This window comes from Aotus nancymaae, unplaced genomic scaffold (assembly GCF_030222135.1).
Source record: "Aotus nancymaae isolate 86718 unplaced genomic scaffold, 86718_ANA_hifiasm-v0.15.2.pri h1tg000041l, whole genome shotgun sequence".
Classification (NCBI taxonomy): Eukaryota; Metazoa; Chordata; class Mammalia; order Primates; family Aotidae; genus Aotus; species Aotus nancymaae.
The window spans coordinates 11456222-11471897 of record NW_026988455.1 but is presented as its reverse complement, the minus strand read 5'-3'; the positions used below and the strand labels follow the sequence as shown (position 1 = coordinate 11471897).

The 15676-nt window shown below is 42.7% G+C and overlaps 2 protein-coding genes across 2 annotated transcripts in view; both read right to left on the bottom strand.

Moving 5' to 3' along the window:
- The window catches only part of LOC105718736 (prorelaxin H1), a 93163-nt gene extending 87537 nt beyond the window's left edge, over positions 1-5626 (bottom strand). Inside the window, exon 1 of the mRNA XM_064361469.1 lies at positions 5555-5626. The gene's annotated coding sequence lies outside the window, so the exon portion shown is untranslated. The remainder of the gene's footprint in view (positions 1-5554) is intronic.
- PLGRKT (plasminogen receptor with a C-terminal lysine) overlaps positions 1-8852 on the bottom strand; it is an 83180-nt gene extending 74328 nt beyond the window's left edge. The window contains exons 1-3 of the mRNA XM_012454549.2: positions 8716-8852; positions 7508-7633; positions 5555-5641 (exon numbers count right to left, since the gene is read on the bottom strand). Of these exons, the coding sequence (XP_012309972.1) occupies positions 5555-5635 (81 nt within the window). The 5' untranslated portion in view covers positions 5636-5641; positions 7508-7633; positions 8716-8852. The remainder of the gene's footprint in view (positions 1-5554; positions 5642-7507; positions 7634-8715) is intronic.
- Between the last annotated feature and the right edge of the window lie 6824 nt (positions 8853-15676).

The following is a 15676-nucleotide window of genomic DNA, read 5'->3' as shown; positions in this document are numbered from 1 at the left end:
ACAAGAAAAAAAAAACAACCCCATCATATCCTTCAAAGGGTGAAGGATATAAACAGACACTTTTCAAAAGAAGACATTCATGCGGCCAACAAACATATGAAAAAAAAGCTCATCACTGGTCACTAGAGAAATGCAAATCAAAACCACAATGAGATACCATCTCATGCTAGTTAGAATGGCAATCATTAAAAAGACAAGACACAACAGATGCTGGAGAGGATGTGGAGAAATAGGAACACTTTTACACTGTTGGTGGGAGTGTAAATTAGTTCAACCATTGTGGAAGACAGTGTGGCGATTCCTCAAGGATCTAGAACTAGAAATACCATATGATCCAGCAATCTCATTACTGGGTATATACCCAAAGGATTATAAATCGTTCTATTATAAAGACACATGCACACGTATGTTTATAGCAGCACTATTCACAATAGCAAAGACTTGGAACCAACCCAAATGCCCATCGATGATAGACTGGATAAAGAAAATGTCACACATACACCATGGAATACTATGCAGCCATAAAAAAGAATGAGTTCATGTCCTTTGCAGGGACATGGATGAAGCTGGAAACCATCATTCTCAGCAAACTAACACAGGAACAGAAAACCAAATACCGCATGTTCTCACTCATAAGTGGGAGCTGAACAATGAGAACATATGGGCACAGGGAGGGGAACATCACACACTGGGGCCTGTTGGAGGATGGGGGCCAAGGGGAGGGATAGCATTAAGAGAAATACCTAATGTAGATGACGGGTTCATGGGTGCAGCAAACCACTCTGGTACATGTATACCTATGTAACAAACCTGCACATTCTGCACATGTATCTCAGAACTTAAAAGTAAAATAATTTTAAAAAAGAAAAATATCTTATGCCTAAGATGCACAGTATAATATTTTGAGAAGAGAACATACAGATAACTTTTATTATATGTTATAATTATTCTATTTTTGTTATTGTTAATCTCCTACTGTAGCTAATTTACAAATGAAACTTTATCATAAGTATATATGTACTGGGAGAACCATAGTACACATAGGCTTCAGCACTATCCATGATTTCAGGTATCCAATGGGGTTCTTGGACCATATCGCCCACAGATAAGGAGAACTATTGTTTGCAAGTAGCATAAAATCCCAGACACTTTACATGGCCTGATAGTTTTGGTGGCAAAGGTGAGATGCTCATAGAGATATCTGACTTTCTGGAAAAGAAGGCACAGGGCCCTGGGTGGCTGGGTTAGAGGACGTGAGAAAATTCCCAGAGATATGGTAGTAAATGCTCTTGCCTAGATGGTGAGGATGGGGAAGTGGAATAAGGGTTATTCACCGTCCTATGTGTTAAATGTGGTTGAACAACAAAAGGTAGGGTTGAAACACGGTGTCCTAATGGTGCTTTGGTGGTGGCATGCTAGCAGCAAGCCCCATGATCCAACCAAAAGAGAAGGCCACATGGCTATGGCTACTGAATCTAGGGATCCCCGAAGCTGAAAATGGTGTTAGCAATGAGGGTAGAGAATTGTGGGTAGACTAAAAGCATCAGACACTTGTTTGTTGAGCCCAGTGGCAGGAGGTCACTTGAAAAGGAAAGTAAATACGAAGCCTTGCTTACTGGCACTGAGCCGCTGTCTCCCTCCATTCCCTTACCGCTCTCCTGCATCTCCTCCAACTTCTGATGCTTTATGGCAGTATGCTGGAGAACATTAGGGAAGGGAGGGACTCAAACTTTTATGGCTTTGTTGGACTGGAAATGGGTGCCAAAGTCTACTTGGTCCCAGGGAAGGCAAGAATGCTAAGCATTGGGGTGGCCCAGAGCTCCAAAGACTGAAGGGCTGTGCAGTGGCAGCAGCAAAGGCTGAAATAATGATGGCTCTGAGCGGCAGTCCTCTCCAGAGCCAGAGAACATAAGAGAGGAAGCAGCACCCATTCTGGAACGAGAAGCCAAAGGACAAAAAGTCCTCCCTGCCCCTTTGCACTCTTGATTTCTCCCCTAGCTGGAGACAGCATAATCTCTTGAAACTACTCTGACCACCCTTGAAATACCTATGTTAAACTCTTTGGTCTCTGTTCTTTTATCATTGTTTTGTTTTTTTGAGATAGGGTCTCACCCAGGCTGGAGTGCAGTGGCATGATCTCAGCTCCCTGCAGCCTTGACCTTCCTGGGCTCAAACAATCTTCCCACCTCAGCCTCCTATGTAGCTGGGACTATAGGCGTGTAATACCATGCCTGGCTAATTTTTTTAAATGTTTCAATGGAGAAGGAGTCTCACTATGTTGCCCAGGATAGTCCTGAATTCTTGGACTCAAGCAATCCTCCTGTCTTGGTCTCCCAGTGTGCTGGGATTACAGGCGTGAGTATCATGCTTGGCCATGTCTGCGTTCTGACTAGGCAGGGGAAAGTATCTGAATTCAACTGATAGACTGTGAGCCAACTTCACAGCAAGGAAGAAAAATTAAAGGGACCTTTAGCCAATTCAAGATACTGTGACGCGTGTCAACACTCTCCCTCCCCGCTACATACAAATGTACAATGACACTGATGTATTACATGCTTGTATTATAAAACTCACAGTGACTAGAAGGGACTTCCCAGTCAGGGATTCCCAGACCCTTTCCAGGTGGTCTAACAGAAACATAGAATCCCAGGGAGAGAGAGAAAAATCATCAAGCTCCAGTGAGACCACTGCCCAGTACAGCAGCACCACCTGCTGGGCACAGGCACCAAATACATCCTGTATTAGGTTGCTGGGGCTGCCATAACAAAGAACCACAAACTGGATGGCTTATGCAGCAGAAATTTATTGTCTGTCTTCTGGAGGGGAGAAATCTAAAATCAAGGTGTTTACAGGGTTTGTTCCTGGCTAAGACTGTGAGAGAAGCAACTATTCCAGGCTCCTTTCCTTGGCTTGTACACAGCTGTCTTCATATTCACATTGTATGCTCCCAGTATGAATGGTCCCAGTATGAACTGTATGGTCCTGTGTCCAAATTTCTTCTTCTCATAAAGCCATCAGTCACCCTGAATTAGAGCCCATTCTAAGGACCTCATTTTAATTTGATTACCTCTGTAAAGACCCTATCTCCAAACAAGATCACATTCTGAAGTACTAGGGGTGAAGGCTTCAACATATGAATTGGGAGGGACACATTTCAACACATAACACACCCATTTCAGAAAGGGGAAGCAATCATTGGTCTGCTGCTGAGCTCTAGTTACAAATGAACTCCTGGCTTATGGAGGCTTGTAACTCCCAGGCCTGAGGTCTCCATTTTGGGGTGGGTCAATCAGGACATGACAACTACAAGGAAAGTAGCTCCCAGCCTCTCCCCTGCCACAACCCACCCCTTGCTCACGGTCCACTGTGAAAGCAGTAGCTTCCCTAAGCTCGATGCTACTCAGCTGTAACACAAATCCTCTGAGTGCATAGCTCTCATTTCACCCATGCCTATCTTTGTCACCTGACTGAGTTTTGGTGGATGTGGGGAATTAACACCACCACGCTCATGCTGCTTGCTGTGCTTTGAGTAATAAAGCCCTCTGGCTCCAATGTAGGTGTCTCCAGTCTTCTGTAACAGGCTAACATGTTAGCTTGCAAGTAAGGTAAAATCCCAGACCCTTCACAAACCCTGACATCATGGGGACTAAAGTAAGAGTAAAAACCCTGTAGTTTCCAAAGGTGTTTGACAAGGACATGCTAAGCATTTGACACTTGGCTGATTTGTAAACCTAATACTTGGTCTCCCCTAGGTCACTGCTCTGTTACAGTAATTCAGTCGTCCATTTTTCAACTGTTGCATAACTTACGTTTTTAATGACTCTTGTCAGTCATTAAAAACAACAGTAACAACAGCAACAAATACTTATGGGGTGAAAAGCATTTTTCTAAAAACTTGAGGCATTGTTCTATATACTATACTTCATCTTTAATCTTTTTTTTTTTTTTTTTTTTTTTTTTTAAGACGGAGTTTCGCTCTTGTTACCCAGGCTGGAGTGCAATGGCGTGATCTCGGCTCACCACAACCTCCGCCTCCTGGGTTCAGGCAATTCTCCTACCTCAGCCTCTTGAGTAGCTGGGATTACAGGCACGCGCCACCGTGCCCAGCTAATTTTTTGTATTTTTAGTAGAGACGGGGTTTCACCATGTTGACCAGGATGGTCTCGATCTCTTGACCTCGTGATCCACCCGCCTTGGCCTCCCAAAGTGCTAGGATTACAGGCGTGAGCCACCGCGCCCGGCCCTCATCTTTAATCTTTAAAACATCCCTCTGAAGGGAGTATTATTACCACCAGTGTACAGAGCAGGAGACTGAGGCACAAGTCACACAGTTAGTCAAGGGCGGGACTAGGATTCAAACCCAGGCAGTCTGGCTTTAGTCCTCATTTTTAAACACTAGCTTCATGCCTTACAGGAGGGCGTTCTACTCCCAGGGCTATACTGGGCCAGAGGCCTAGACATCTTTGTCTGAACTCCTAGAAAAATAATTCAGGTCAAACTTAAGACTTGATTTTTTGACTTGCAACATTTTAAAATGTTTTTTACAACCTGTATTAGGCAATTAGATAATCTTCTGCAGTGCTTTGATCTTTTCTGTCAAGCCATTGTCTAAATCCAATGTTAAGATTTCATACTCCATGTTAGTTTCCTATTGCGGCTGTAACAAATTATATAAAATTAGTGGTTTAAAACAACACCAATCTATTATCTTATAGTTCTGAGGTCAGAAGTCCAAAATGGGATGGCAGGACTGCATCCCTGTGAGGGGTCTAGAAAATAATCTGTTTCTTTGCCTATTCCAGTCTCGAGGAGCTTCCTGAATTGCTTGACTCATGACCCTTACGGAATCTTCAAAGTCAGCAGTGTAGCATCTTCAAATCTCTCTAACACTGACTCTCATGCTTTCTTCTTTCTCTTATAAAGACCCTTGTGGGCCAGGCACACAGACCTGTAATCCCAGCATTTTGGGAGGCTGAGGAGGGTAGATCATTTGAGGCCAGGAGTTTGAGACCAGCCTGGCCAACATGGCGAAACTTTGTCTCTACTAAAAATACAAACATTAGCCAGGAGTGATGGCGCAAGCCTGTAATCCCAGCTATTTGGGAGGCTGAGGCACGAGAATCACTTGAACCTGGGAGGCAGAGGTTGCAGTGAGCCGAGCACTCCAGCCTGGGCAACATAGTGAGACTCCATCTCAAAAGAAAAAAAACAAAAAAAGGCCTTTGAGATAACAATGAACCCATCTGCATAATCCAGGATAATTTCCCCATCGCAAACATTATCTTTCGGGGTAGGGGGCATGATTCTGGGTACCACATACTCTAAGCAGTTATCTCTTCCTACAGAATGGAAATTTTTACACAAATTTATCTGGATTGCAGATTTAAACTAGTCCCCTCACCAGATAATTAGTAATCCATTTCATCTTGGTTTTGCGGATGCAGCCCAAGAACATTTTATTTTGGGGGATCAAAGAGAATGTAGGGTTGGAACTCATGTGGTAGAAACTTTAAACATTGTAACAACATAATAGCTTAATTATTTTAAAACATACCTGAAGTCGAGCATTCATAAGCATGAATTCCTTTTGATTTTTCATGTTTTCATTCATAGATTTTGAAAATATAAACCCCATCTTGACCTAAAATTTAAAAAAAGCGAAGAGATTTCTAATAATATACTACATGCATCCTTGTATGCTCTGCTTTGAACTACCTTGGGCTTATGACAAAGTAAAAAATAGAAAAGGAAAATTTCTGATCTAGCCACACAGTGTGGATTCTATTCCTTGCTCCCAACTAGCTGCCTGACCTAAGGCATACTTAACGAGCCTGGCCACCATTTTACTCACCTAATACCAACTGACTGAACTAGATAATTTCCAAAATCTTTCACTGCTCTTAAGTATGTAGCTGTTTCCTGATTTTTTTTCCCATCATAAATCTTGAAGAACTGAATTCTTGAAGAAAAAAACAACTCCCTTTTTTTGTGAGGGGCAGGGTGGATACCATCCATCCTCTTACCTCCATACAGTTAGGCACCAGAACCTTTGCATCTGAGGAAGGGTGATTCAGAAGATGCCTTGTGCATCTTGAGAACATATTTCTTTGTGCTCTTTTCATTTGCATTTTAAGAAGACTAAGCTGTCTCAACGTCAATAAATCAGTTATTCTTCCTATCATCCCACCACAGTTCCTGTCCCTCTCCTTCATGCCTCTTATTTCCATCCACCCACTGCTGACAGCCTTAACCATCCTCCTCCAGCTTCACTCTCAGTCTCTCCAAGCTAGTATGTACTAAAGTTTTCAAAAATGGAAAAACATACGATACTTAAATGTCCTGGGAATGGACTTTTTAGACAAATACACGGTAGTGTCTATCTTACATAAGTTTTTAAGTGGGCTTTCAACTCTACATGAAACAGAACTCCAATTTTTGTTCTAAATCCAACTGGGTGGGTAAAGAAGATCTTGAGTCAGTTGTTGATTGCATTTCATAATATTGAAAAACTCAGGGAAAGTTACAACTGCTCTATCCTTCTCAACAATGTTGCTGATACCTTTTCTCTTCAACAGGCTGTTGAGTAGGTTTGTGAACCTTAGGTAAGAACGGCCAGTCCTAATTCATTACAGCCAGGGTTCACAAGTATTCTATGGGAAGCCCAGACAGAGCTTCTACTTTATATATCCTCAACAGTAATTTCTGGGTTCTGGTCGAGAAGAAGATGAAGAGAGAGAGAGGGTATTTCATGTCACGAAAGATGGGTTATCCCTGCTAACGGGATTCCAGGTGAGTGGGAGCTGTAAGCAAGACTTCAGTGACTTCCTTGTATTCTGGGCAAGGACACACCCTGGAGTTGCAGGGCTCTGTGCCGAAACAATTTCAGCGATCTCCTCTTGCTCACAAAATACATGTCAGCTTCAAAGCTGAGCACAGGATACCAAACCACTTACCAGGATGAAGAGGCACAGTGCTGAACAGGTCCGAGGTGGTGAGGTTTCCCTCCTCCTCTGCCACTGTGCCACTCCAGCACCCTGTGACCAGAGTTAGAGGCCACTCACTGAGAGCAGGGTGATTTGGCAGTTCTTTCCTTTCTCCAAACCTTGAAAGCCCCACGAGACTCATCTCTAACAGCAGACCAGAAGCTGCCTGAGGTTAGGAGCAAGATATTATTCATCTTGAGGCTCCATCATGTCTACTTCCCTTAAATGTTTGCACAAAGCATGAGAGATGTAAGAAAAACTGTGGCTCAGGCCACTTCCCAGTCCCTATTTTTCTTCTGAACATAGGAGTGGATAACTACATTTTTACACCTGCGGCAAACATTTATAAAGAAAATAACTGTCCTCTAGTACCATTCCTCCACACACCCTGTATATCACAGAGCTGTATGCTTTAAAGTGCTCCTGTTTATAAGGGGGTGGGATCTCCCCTGAAAAGGGAGACAGTCCTTATGTCAGTCATCTGGGAAAGAAACACTGTCTAAGAAGTTAGTATTTAGACTTACCTCTTTCCAGGCCTTGCTTTCTTGGGTCTGGACTTGTAGTTTGAATGTGTTAGAGGACGCTCCCAGCTGGAAGGGTTAAAGGTGAAAGCAAAGCAGGAAGAAGAGCTTCCTTATGGGAAACAACACCTGAGGATAAATGCACCACACCTTGTAAATTTCACCCTGGAGTTCCCTATTTTCAACCACCTCTCCTTGCCCAACTTCCCCATTCCTGACAGTCATTTCCCAAAGTCTGGGAATATTCCCTAGGGTGTCCAGAACACTTTTAGCTGTCTCCTCTTGCTCACAAAATACATATCAGAAAATAAAAGTTGACCTTGCAATAGGGGTAACTTTGATTTCACTCATTTGTATAAGGTAAGTCTTTAAAAAATTCTAACACTTTTTACCATGGGTAAAAAAATGTCTTGCTATTTATACAGTTTAAACACCACTGTGTCTCAGAGTGATGCTTTGCAGAGAATGCTGATTTCAATCCCTCTATCTTCATTTTCCCTTTGAGTCCTTCTGAGATCTTGAAAGGGGTCTTTAATGCTTCAGCCCTGCCTCAGGTGAGCTATGGATTACCATGGAAAGGTGTATTTCTTGGGGGGTGGGGGGAGGTGGAGGCTGGAAGTTCCACACAGCCTTTTTTCTGGTCACCCCTGAGTACCTGCATTTGATTTTACTTGGTGGGGCGGGGGGGATTAATTCCATGAATTGTCATCGGAATTACTGCGCTTACTTCCTAATCAAATGACACAATACCTAAATGTATGACTGACCGTCTCACCACAATCACTTTCCATAAATACTTGCATTCCACTCAACCTAAGCCACTTCCCCCAGCAAATACCAGCTCAAAGCCTACAGCTTCCGGAGGTTTTCTTAATTACCACCACCCTCACACTCCCCAAGGCCAATTACTGTAATTTAGGTATTTCCTGCAATGGTGTGCTGATTTCTGTTGATAGCACTCTGACAGTTTTTCTCAACACTATTATAACGCTACGGAGAGATCCCGAGTCCACGCCAGGCGACAAGAACGCACTCTAATGGAACGAGGTTGGCAATACCTATCAGCACCGGGCAATGCGAGAGCCAAGGGCCGGCGCTCACGAGGAGCGGGCGCCCAGCGCGGCCTGGCAGCCCGGAGCGCAGGAGATCCCGCTGGCTAACGTGGCCGGGCTGATCCTTCCCCCACCCGCCTGCGGCCGGTGTTCACTCACTGGGCAGCGGAGGCGCGGGGACCAGGCGACCCGTGCAGTGGCTCCCAGTCCCGGGCTCCTTTCGCCTGCGGCAGGGACAGGGTCTTGCCCCACCCAGCCTCAGGATTGGAGCCGAGTCATAGTAGATGACGTGCCTCAGCCAATCCGCGCAGCCGCCGGCTTCTTTAAAGAGCCAGCACGCCGACGGGAGAAGCCTGGTGTGTTCTTCCGGGAGAGGCGCCCGGCGACCGGATGTGGGAGAGGCAGGTCAAAGGGGGCAAATTAAAAACTGCGGCAACTCAGCTGCCAGTTTTTTGAGAGGAAGCCGAGGAAGCGGAGTGGAATTCTCAGTTATAAGGCCTGTGTTCCCTTATCTGTTAAATTGCCACTATTAAAGAAGCATAAAGATAAGACGGAAACGAAAAAGAACAGACTTGACCGAAATTACTCAATCTCTTTTGGATAGAGCCGTCTTTCTTCCCTGCTGCTCTGAGAGATGTCTTATCTCGTCTCAATCTCACTAGCAATTTCTATCTTGAGTAAGCCAAGTTTCTCTCCCAGCCTCATTGAGAGAATACTTGAATTGTTGGCACTCTGTTCTTTGCTACCAAATGGCTTGGAAAAATAGCATGAACTTCATCAGTCTTGGGGCTTCGGGAAGGTCCCTGTTCACCACCACAGCGGTGGAGAAGTCATGTAACCTCCTCTAGGCCCAGCGTGTGAGTGAACACTGCCCTGACCTCCTGGGCGTATCCTGATGCTCTCAACAGCAGCCCTCAGGATTCTGGAGCGTGGGTCCCACATTCCAGATACTATTTGTTGAATGGCTGGATGGGGAAATTGCAACAGCATCTGTTTTCCAGTTATGGGAATGGGCGGGTTACCAGGAGCAAAGCCTTGTGGAGCTTTTACACCCTTTAAGGGAGGTTAACAACTGATACAAGAAGTAAGGAATCGTGTTTGAGTGCACAGACTTTAGCATCAACACACCTACCTTCAATTTCTAGCTCTGTCATTGTCACTCTATGACCGTCACCTGTGCAGTAGGAGTAAAGCCATCTATAGGGTTGAGAGGACTAAATGAGATAATATACATAGGCACTTAGCACAGTGTCTGACACATAGCCTTCAATAAACAGTAGTAACCAGTAGCAGCGGGGAGCTGTTACTAACTCTAGGGCTGAGGGGATGGGGGAAGGGCGGAGTTACTAAAACCAGGCGGGATCGGTAGCTGTGGCTGTAGGAGAGAGTAACCAACTGGAACTATGATGTTCAGTAGAGGAAAGCAAGCAATGCCAACTTTTCACGAAGTAGGGTGAGATTCTATAGTTGTAGCCAATGCTGGGACCTCAGCCCAAAGCAGGGACAGAGTGGAGGAGACCCAGCTCTCTGTTCTCCCAGCTCTGATAACCAACTGGGGTCTTCCATTGGCTGGATCCACCAGGAAGCCAGAAGACAAGGGAGCTAGGTCTATACAGTCTGTGGAGGTCAGCCTCCTAGGCACGATGCCCGGAGGGATAAATAGAAAATACCCAGCACATCATTTCTACAAGCTTGAGCTTATTGTGTTTGGAAGCCTAGATCCAAAGGAAGAAATGCTTCCGCTAGAGGACCCAGTCACTGGATTGAATGGAACTGAATTTCAATTCATTGAATTGAAAGCTGAAACTGCCCTCTGGTCATTTTGGTTCCGCATAGTGATAGAATGGGATGATTGATCCCAATTACCAAGGGGAAATTGGGTTACATCTATATATTGAGGGCATGAGAAGTACGAATGACACCTAGAGATTCACTGGGCACTTCTTAACCCTACCATGTACAATAATAACGATTATCAGATAATTGAATTAATGCAGAAATTTCAGGTCATGCAGAAATTCAAGTGTTGACGCACCATACCAGGAAAAAAATCCTGATCTACCTAGGTCCTGGCGTAGGGAAGGAGAAATGTAAGTAAATGAGTAGGAAGCTATGATTATTAATTTTAGTGTTGCAACAGCTATAGAGGCAAGAATTCTAGTAGCTCTACATTTAAAATGTTAATTACTTCTTCCCTGACCCTCTTTTCCTATTACCCTGCATGAAGGGTACTGGTGGAGATAAATACTACAATGTAGCTTCTAGGTGAGAATATACCTGAACTGACATCACCTCAAGGCAATATGGTGGCTGATGGGGCTTGTTAAAGAAAATCAAAGGTGGACAATAGGTTAAAGCAGTAAAAATAGATTTTTATTAATCACCTTTGAAACAGGGGAAAAGAGACCTTGGTAAAGAACTGGGCTCAATTCTGAATATAGTAAGGATAAGTGGGGATTTATAGCCAAGGAGCAGGTTGAGTGAGTGAGGATAGGGGCAGTGAATGGAAAATTACTAAGAAGAGACATCAAGGGTAGGGGAAATCCTTGCTAAACTGACTTAGCAGGATTCTTGCTAACACTGACTCTGCAAGGATGAACACTGCAGGCCAAGGTCAAGATCTAATTAAGCTGATCTCTTTGGACAGCATCACCTGGGCTTTCCTCAGCTGGTTTCCATTTGGATTTGGGCTGTGGGAGGCATTCAGGCAGACGGGAGGCAGGAGGAAAAAGACATCAGGGTATATTTTCTCTGTTCTTTTTCTGTTTGGGGCTGAGTATCTGGTGTTGGTTGTGTTTCTCCACCACTGCAGCTCTTGGCAAGTGGTCCCTTCTCCATGGCTCCAACACCATGGGCTCTGGAAACACTTTTCTCCCTTACTATGTAGCCTAGAGACAGAACAATCTTCCTGCTGTTGCTAGACTCTGGATGCCTCACCTGGATGGTTCTCTTAACTTAGTCATGCCCCTTTTAGTAGTGGCTTCACTAATATCTCTTTAGTCAAACCACTGATTCCTGATGGATACACCTTAACCTGAACATACACATTATAAATATTCTTGTATGTATGATGTTCATAATTTTAAAACATAAGTGGAAAAAAGTGACCATAGAAAACTATGCCCAGGGAATGAAGAAAAAAGTCTTGGTATAGATATTGGACACATTTTATAAAATGTGGAGTAAGAGGGTAAAAGGAAATTTATTTCAGTATCAAATGGCATATAACTTTAACAAGTATGTGAATTATTTTCAGTTGTATGAATTTTGGAATTTATATGTGTATATTTTTACACATATATAAATATGTGTTTTATATCATCTTGCATTATAGTGCAAGGATTTTTATGTTGCTACATTGCATTTACATTTACCATTTTTAACAGCTAATGGATTTTCAATAAGTGTCTATATAACAACTTCCATTGCTGGATATATATATATATATATATATATATACACACACACACACACACACACACATACATATTTATGTATATATGTGTATACACTGAGTTAAGTAGATAAATATTTTAGAGAAAATTGATGTAAAATCCCCAACTCATATGATGCTCCCTATCCCAGGACAGTGAAATTGCTCAATATTTCCTTGGACCTCCATAAAGAAGCAGTTTTTCAAAAATAAAGTGTTTGGAAGTTTAAGATGTGCCTAGAGATATCTCCTTTTAACAGAGATGCTTTCACAAGGATTTGAATTTACCCATTGATCTGGGAACCAGGTTTAGCCAAGAACTTCAGTCTGTGAAGGACTGCAAATAGTTGCACAGTGTGGGACTGAGGCTAGAAGCTCTTTAATATTAAATCATTCTGCGATGGTGCTCCCCAAAATTTGGATTTTAATCTTCACTCCAATCCTGGGGCACCTCTGTACCTTGGACATGACCTGGACACAAGCTTTGTGTAAGCCTTCTTTGGACGTCGTCCATTCCTCAACGGTGACACCATGTGGCAGTGTAATACAATGGCATCAATGGACTCAGATCCTGTTCTCTCCCTACCTAGAGATTTTTTAAATTGAGATATAAAATTTACATCCATAAAATGTACCACCTTAAAACGTACAATTTAATGGTTTTTAATATATTCAAAAAGTTGTACAATCATCACCACCATCTAATTCCATAACATTTTCATCACCCCAGAAAGAAACCTCATACCCATTAACAGTCACTTCCCATTCCCCAGTTTCTGGGGACTCCTAACCTACTTTCAGTTTTTATGGATTTGCCTATTCTGGACATTTTATATAAATACGACCTATAATCTATGGCCTTCTGTGTCTGGTTTCTTTTACTTAGTATAATATTTTCAAGGTTCATCCAAGTTGTAGCATGTACCAGTACTTAGTATCTTTTTATCTCTGTATTCCAATGTATGGATATACCATATTTTGTTTATTCAAAATTGTGGGGCATTTGGATTGTTCCCATTTTTATGCTATTATAAATAATGCTGCTAAGTTTTTGTGTGAATGTATGTTTTCAATCCTCTTGGATATATATGTAGAAGAGGAATGGCTGCGTCATATGGTAACTCTATGTTTAACTTTTTGGGGTTGAACAAAAACACCATGCCAGCAGTGAATAAGGATGCTAATTTCACTACACCCTTGCACAACAGTTAAGTGCATAGACATTGGAGCCAGATATCTGGGTTCAAATCGCAGCTGTGCTATCTCCTTGCTGTGTTGTTTAGACAAGTTACTTAAGCTCTATGCCTCAGTGTCCACATCTGTAAAATAGAGGCAATAATAGTACCTTCCTTATAGGATTGTTGTAAGATTTAAATGAGCTAATATGTGTAAATCACAAAAATAGGGTCTGACTTTTTAAAATGGTCTATGTTTTACTATTACTGCTATTTTAATATTTATTATAATTTTTGTGTGTTTTTTTGTTGTTAATTTTATAGTTTTTAAAGGTAATGATAGAGTTTATAGATGTTTGTCATGAAAAGGAGTAACTGGGCCAGGCACAGTGGTTCACCACTGTAATCCCAGCACTTTGGGAGGCAGAGGCAGGTGGATCACCTGAGGTCAGGAGATGGAGAGCATCCTGGCCAACATGGTGAAACACCATCTCTACTAAAAATACAAAAATTAGCTGGACATGGTGGTCCATGCCTATAATCCTAGCTACTCAGGAGGCTGAAGCAGGAGAATCTCTTAAACTCGGGAGGTGGGGCTTGCAGGGAGTCGAGATCACGCCACTGCACTCCAGCCTAGGCGACACAGTGAGACTCTGTCTCAAAAAAAAAAAAAAAAAAACTAATTGGAGAAGATAAAAATGTAAGGGGTAGCAAAGTCAAGGAAGCTTTTTTGACCTGAGAATGATTATATTTCAGAGTGCAACCTGAATAAAACTGAGGCTTCACATGGTTCAGTCCAAGCATATAATAGCATCCCAAGAAAACATAAACTGAATGCCTGAAGCACTGAAGAATAATGAGGGTCTTCACCTTACGCTTTCTTAAGGAGTCCCCACAAATGCTTCACACAGCATATTGAACAAGAAACTCCTAAAATCTTCTCTAGATACTTCTCTCTTTCCTATTTTTTTCCACTCACAGTAGCTGCTTATATCTATCCTCCTTCTCAACTATGAAGTCACTATAGCACTATCCTAACCTGTTAACTTCATTCTCTTGAAACCCATGCAACTCACATGACCCCATTCTCAGCCTGTGAATCTCGGCCTCCTGCAGTCCTGTGAAATTCAACCTAGTCTCCTACTCTGAATGTATATAAAAATGACAGAGAATAGTTCCTGAACTCCGATGAGTAAAATGATCTACCTTATTATATGTGATATTATAACAATATACATTTAGTTTCTGTCCCCATTTTCCAGCACACAGCTCCTAAAACCCTTGTAACTTCCTGAGTGATAGGTGTGCTAGGTATATCTTTTGTTCTATGTGATCTTTGACTCCCGTTCTTGACACAGAGCTCCTGATCCCTTGGAATTTCCTTAGTGATAGGAGCATCTTTAGTTCTCAAGAAGTGACTCTTGATGGGCTTCTAGATGGGGGCTGGTCATAAGAATGACCAAGCCATATTAGAAGCTTGGAACTTTCAGCCCTTACCCCATCCTGTGAAAAGGGGAGAGGGGCTAAAGATTGAGTTAACAATTGCTGATGTGTACATGATGAAGTCCCCATAAAAATCCCTAAATGAGGGGATTTGGAGAGCTTCTGGGGTGCTGAACATGGAGGTGCTTGGAGTGGGGCCTATCCAGAGAGGGCATGGAAGCTCTGCACCCCTTCCCCCATACTTTGTTCTATGTACCTCTTCATCCGGCTGTTCATCTGTATCCTTTGTAATATCCTTTATAATAAACTGGTAAATGTAAGTTAACTGTTTCCCCCTGTTCTGTGAGCTGCTCTAGGAAATTAATCAAACCCAACGAGGGGGTCATGGGGATCCAGAATTTAAAGCCAGTCAGTCAAGAGTCTCAGAGGCCTGGACCATCTATTGGCATCTGAAGTTGGGGCAGCCTTGTGGGACTGAGCCCTTTACCTGTGAGATTTAACTTTAACTTTCTATAGATTATGTCGGAATTGAACTGAATTATAGGACACTCAGGTGATGTTCACTGGAGAACTGCTTGGTGTGTAGGAAAAAATCCATGCACATATTGGTAACTAGAAATGTTCTGTGCTGAGTTGAGTGTAAGAGTAGGAAAAACAGTTTGTTTTTTCCTCTCTCATTATATATTCCCACTTCTTTGCAGTTATTCACAAGAAGGACATAGTATCTCTTTGTGTCACTCAGGGACACATACACACACATACACGCTCTCTCTCTCTCTCACACACACACACACACACACACACACACACCTGGACCTCAGTCTTCTTTCTTTTCTCTACCTTCTGTGGTAAGCATCCCTCAAGTGCTGGATAGCTTGGCCTAGTGGTGTCCATCAGAGTTCTTCCAAACAAACCTGATAACAGGTAACATGTGTCAATGTTAGAATCTATTCTTTACCATGTCATGTCTCCATCTTCCTCTTGCCACCCAACAACACATGAAAAAGGAAGAGTTAACTGTGTTAAAATGTTTGTAGTCACAGAAGGCATTAATTACCCTTTTCACAAA